This window comes from Lactuca sativa, chromosome 4 (genome assembly GCF_002870075.4).
Source record: "Lactuca sativa cultivar Salinas chromosome 4, Lsat_Salinas_v11, whole genome shotgun sequence".
Classification (NCBI taxonomy): domain Eukaryota; kingdom Viridiplantae; phylum Streptophyta; class Magnoliopsida; order Asterales; family Asteraceae; genus Lactuca; species Lactuca sativa.
Genome location: NC_056626.2, coordinates 267000759 through 267005562, shown reverse-complemented (window position 1 = coordinate 267005562; position 4804 = coordinate 267000759). Strand labels below are relative to the sequence as shown.

General features: G+C 31.1%; 1 protein-coding gene across 1 annotated transcript; it reads right to left on the bottom strand.

The window, feature by feature from the left end:
• Nucleotides 1-2933: 2933 nt before the first annotated feature.
• LOC128133622 (uncharacterized) lies at nucleotides 2934-3893 on the bottom strand. Its single transcript, XM_052771131.1, has one exon. The coding sequence runs from the start codon at nucleotides 3891-3893 to the stop codon at nucleotides 2934-2936; it is 960 nt and encodes a 319-aa protein (XP_052627091.1).
• Between the last annotated feature and the right edge of the window lie 911 nt (nucleotides 3894-4804).

Below are 4804 nucleotides of genomic sequence, written 5' to 3'. Positions count from 1 at the left end.
CCAACCAAGTCTAGAAAACATGGCTTCAGAAGCTCTAGACCTTGTAAGTCGATATATGAAGGGTAATGTGGTATATACTTAAACATTCATAAGATCTGGAACTTTTAAGCTTGAATGGTTTGAAAATGAGATATGTTTTTTTTTTTTTTTTTTTTTTTTTTTTTTTTTTTTGCAGGGCGACTACATGTCTGAGACAACTACATGGTCGTATGATTTTGTAATGTGGGAACTTGCATCTGGAATCAGGTAGAAAACTTCCAATTATTATACATTTTGAAACATTTTTGGTGATTGTTTCCTATATGATTTTAGTTTTATTTATCCTGTTTCATGAAAATCTCAAAAGCTTGGATTTAACTTTTAATATAGTTCTTAAAAAAAAATGGTCTTACTCCCTTTTTTTGTTTGATGCTACGTCTTCATCTCATAAGCAACTTACAACTAAGTATTTGAGAACTTTGAGTTTGATAATCTGTACCCAATTAATATAATCATTTTTTTATAAATTTCCAATTCATCAGGTAATTTTAATGGGCTAAATGCAAGAATAGATAATGTATTTTTGTATTTATCTCATTTAAAGCAACTTTAGTAAAAATAAAATTATAGCAAGCTTACTTTCGTTTTGCGATAAAAGTACATTGTTATTTCTAGCCCTTTTAAAGTAAGTTGCTATACTTAACAACAAAATGAAGTTCATTGATACTTTTTGCATCCAACCCCTTTAAAGTAAATTTTATATATAAAATCAAGAAATACAAATCAAACTTAGATGTTTTAGTAAACAAAATTCTTTAAAGTACATTGCTATTTTTTGCATTTAATCGTTCATTGAGCTAAATGCAAAAAAATAGCAATGTTTTTTCATTTTATTATATAATATAGCATCTTACTTTGATTTATATATCTTAATTTTTGTTCTTTTTTCAAAAAAAGTACTATATTGTTTAATATAGCAAATTACTTCCATTTTGCAATGAAATTTGATGCTTATTTAATTCATTAGAAGTCAATGTGCATATAATGGCTTTACTTTGTTTTATGTAGGTCAAAATGTGGCTAAAAATTGAAAAACCATCAGAAGAAGAATATACTGCAAAATATCTCAAACTCTATTATGTAGGTCAAAATGTGGCTAAAAATTGAAAAACCATCAGAAGAAGAATATACTGCAAAATATCTCAAACTCTATTAGTTATCTAGGAAGATGTTTCGGCAAATTTCATGACCCTTTTCTTGATTTTTTATTTATTATTTATTATTAAATCTATTTTGGATTTGAATGATAATTGAGAGGTTTATACATTATATATATATATATATATATATATATATATATATATATATATATATATATATATATATATATATATATATTAAAGTTCTCAACAAAAGGAATAGTAAAGTTATCATTTTTTTGTTAGAATTGGTCCCTGCACTTTGCTCCTTATTTTTTTTACTTATTTTGACACTTTTGGTCCTTGCAATCAATATTTTTACACATTTTAGGAACCTTTTAATATTTAAAGTTTGGCCACAAAACTTTAACGGTTTGACAACTTTGATCCCTTTTCTAAAAATTTGGTAATTCCCACCCAATTTAATTCTTTAGCCGTTTTGACACTTCTGATCCTTCCAGTCAAAACTTTTACATTTTTTCATAAACACATGAAAAAAAACGTTTCGGGGGCAAAACCCGGGCTTTTCATTCTTTCACTTTTTATGTTTGTCATATTTATCGATTCGGAAACAATATTGAAAGCTTTTGGCCCCCGCGTAGCGGTGGTAACCTTTCTAGTTTATATATATATATATATATATATATATATATATATATATATATATATATATATATATATATATATATATATATATATATATTTGGTGAAACTTCATCAAGTGATTAGTGTTGTCATGGTACCAAACAAAATATATGTGCATAAATTTGAAAGGATTACATATTTTTTGGTGAAATGATAAGTTTTGTGGTATTGAATACAAATTTGATGAAATCATGAATTCAAGAGGGTCATTTAATCAAATAAATAATTTTGTAGAGTTAAATGATGTTTTAGCATTTTTATATTTGTTTTAAGAATTAAGTTTAATAAATGTTAAGTAAATTTCATTTTTTTGAATCTTTTTACAAATCTTGATAAACTTATCAATATATTTTTCCAAACTTTTATTTTAGAACACATCGATCCCACTCTCAAAACTTCTTTAAAATGGTTTTATAGTTAAATAATTAATCAAAGGGTAAAATGGATAATTGGTTTATTCTTACCGCTATGAGGGCATTTAATAGAAATTATGTCATATAAAAATAAGCAACATTCCAATTTGTTCCCATCTATAATTTAGACATATTTATTTGGAAAAAAATAAAATCAATATCTTGATAAAACATATCTACCCTAATAAATAAGAATGATTTTACCATATGTCATTCTCTCATTCAATTTGCCACATGTCATTTTGTCATAATTTAGAGATATATTTATTTTCCACTTGTCATTTATTTCATTTTCCATTTCTAATATATTATTAATTAGTTTCCATAAATTAAACCTACCATAATGATATTAATTTTAAATTTTAAGTTTTAAATTTCAATTTCAATTTCAATTTCAAATAAATTTACAGTTTAAACCTTTATGTTTAACATTTTGTTATAATTAAACTGTTTAGTATACGGGTCTGATAACTAAACAATAATTTTAATTTATTTATTTTTTGCATGTTTTTTTCTCATAATTTTTATTTATTTCAAATTTCAAATTCAAATAAACTTCTCATTTAATCGTTTCTATTTAACATTTTGTTTTAATCAACCCATATAATATACGGGTTTCACAACTAGTATCCTTATTAGTATGTATTCAGATAATAAGAGGGACCAAAAATAGAGAGACATACAAGTGAATTCAAGATTACAAATCATAAAATGGAGATATAGCCCAATCCTCCCAGCTACAAATTTCCTTATCACCTCTATGTTTAATCCAATAGAAAGTCATAACTTTGATACATTCCAAACCCCTATGGACAGAAATACCCTCCATTTGAAATAGTCTTTTGTTTCTAAATCTCCATAAATTCCATAGCATGCCATAGCAAATCACAATGAATCGTTGCCGTTTCTTTATGTTCTCACCCCAATTGCTAGCAAATTGTATCAGGTCACTAATGGTTTTGATAGAATCCTGCACATTAGTAAGCCCACACCAACTCCAAATGTAGGACCTGATCTTGTGAGCGAATGGACAGTTGATTAACACATGATCAACACATTCTGGACTACCAATACATGAACAACATAATGTTGAGCTGACAGCAATACCCCTCCGTTCCAAGGCTGTGGCAATTGGAATACGTAGCTGCGCAGCTCGCCACACGAGACATATAACCTTAATCGGTATTAATTTGTTCCATGTAATCGCAGGGGCAACTGAGCAAACCGTATGCAGCTTGTCTACCAGCTGTCGGACAGTTGCCACCGAGAATATACCGTCCGATGACAGATTACACCTCCATTGGTCCATCCCAGATTTTAATTGAACGTTAGAGACATCACGGTTCAGGTCATTTACTTCAGATTCTAGCCCTCTAGTAGCAGGTCTAACTTTCCACTTCCATTTGTGATTCCTACTCCCAACCCTATCAGCAACCCTGCACCTTTTCTGTGATTCCAATTCAAATAGATTGGGATATTTTGATTTTAAGCTGTTATCACCTATCCAGTGGTCGTACCAAAAAAGAGTATTGTTCCCTGACTTAATGTTGATACCAAACAGATCGTGAATCTCAATTCCCAAATTGCCAAGAGATTTTTTGGTGTTGGAAATACTATTCCATACACCGACAGATTTTTTTGAAGATAAATACTCCATCGGTTTATTCGCCAATTTGTGTATACCTGTTATTACTCTAGCCCACAGAGATTGTGCTTCGTTCTTCAACCTCCACCACCATTTCACAAGTAAGCCAATGTTTAATGCTTGTATGGATCCCACTCCCAGTCCTCCATCCTTTTTGGCAGCCAGGACCTTGTCCCAGGAGACCCAATGAATTTTCCTTTTGTCTTCACAGCCTCCCCACAGGAAGGTGCGACATAACTTTTCTAGTTCTTCAATTACACATGCAGGAGCTCGAAATAAGGATAAGAAATAAGTAGGAAGATTACCTAGCACCGATTGGATTAAAGTGAGTCTTCCCCCAAAAGATATTGATTTAGCCTTCCATAAGGATAACTTGGAATGAAATTTCTTAATTATTGGCTTCCAATTCTTTTTTAAATTCATATTGGCCCCAACCGGCACTCCAAGATAGTCGAATGGGAGGTCCCCTGCTACGCACCCCAAGAAGATTAGCCCAATTTGCAGATTCAGCTGAGTCAACTCCAATTCCAAATACTTTCGATTTATGAAAGTTAACTTTGAGACCCGAAGAGATGTGGAAACACCTGAGAATGCGCGCCAAATTCTTTAAATTAGATCGCGACCATTCCCCAATAAAAAGAGCGTCGTCTGCATAGAATAGATGAGACAGAATTGGACCATTTCCTGGGATTTGAACACCTTTGAATATCCCTTTATCACAATCCGTTTTAAGAGCCACATTTAAACCCTCCATAGCAATAACGAACAGATACGGAGAGAGAGGGTCGCCTTGACGAACTCCCCTAGATACCGGGAATTCTTTTGTTGGCGAACCGTTGATGATCACCGATGCTAGATACGAATTCAGATAGCCCCGAATCCACGATCTCCATTTGTTCCCAAACCCCATTTGTGTCATAATT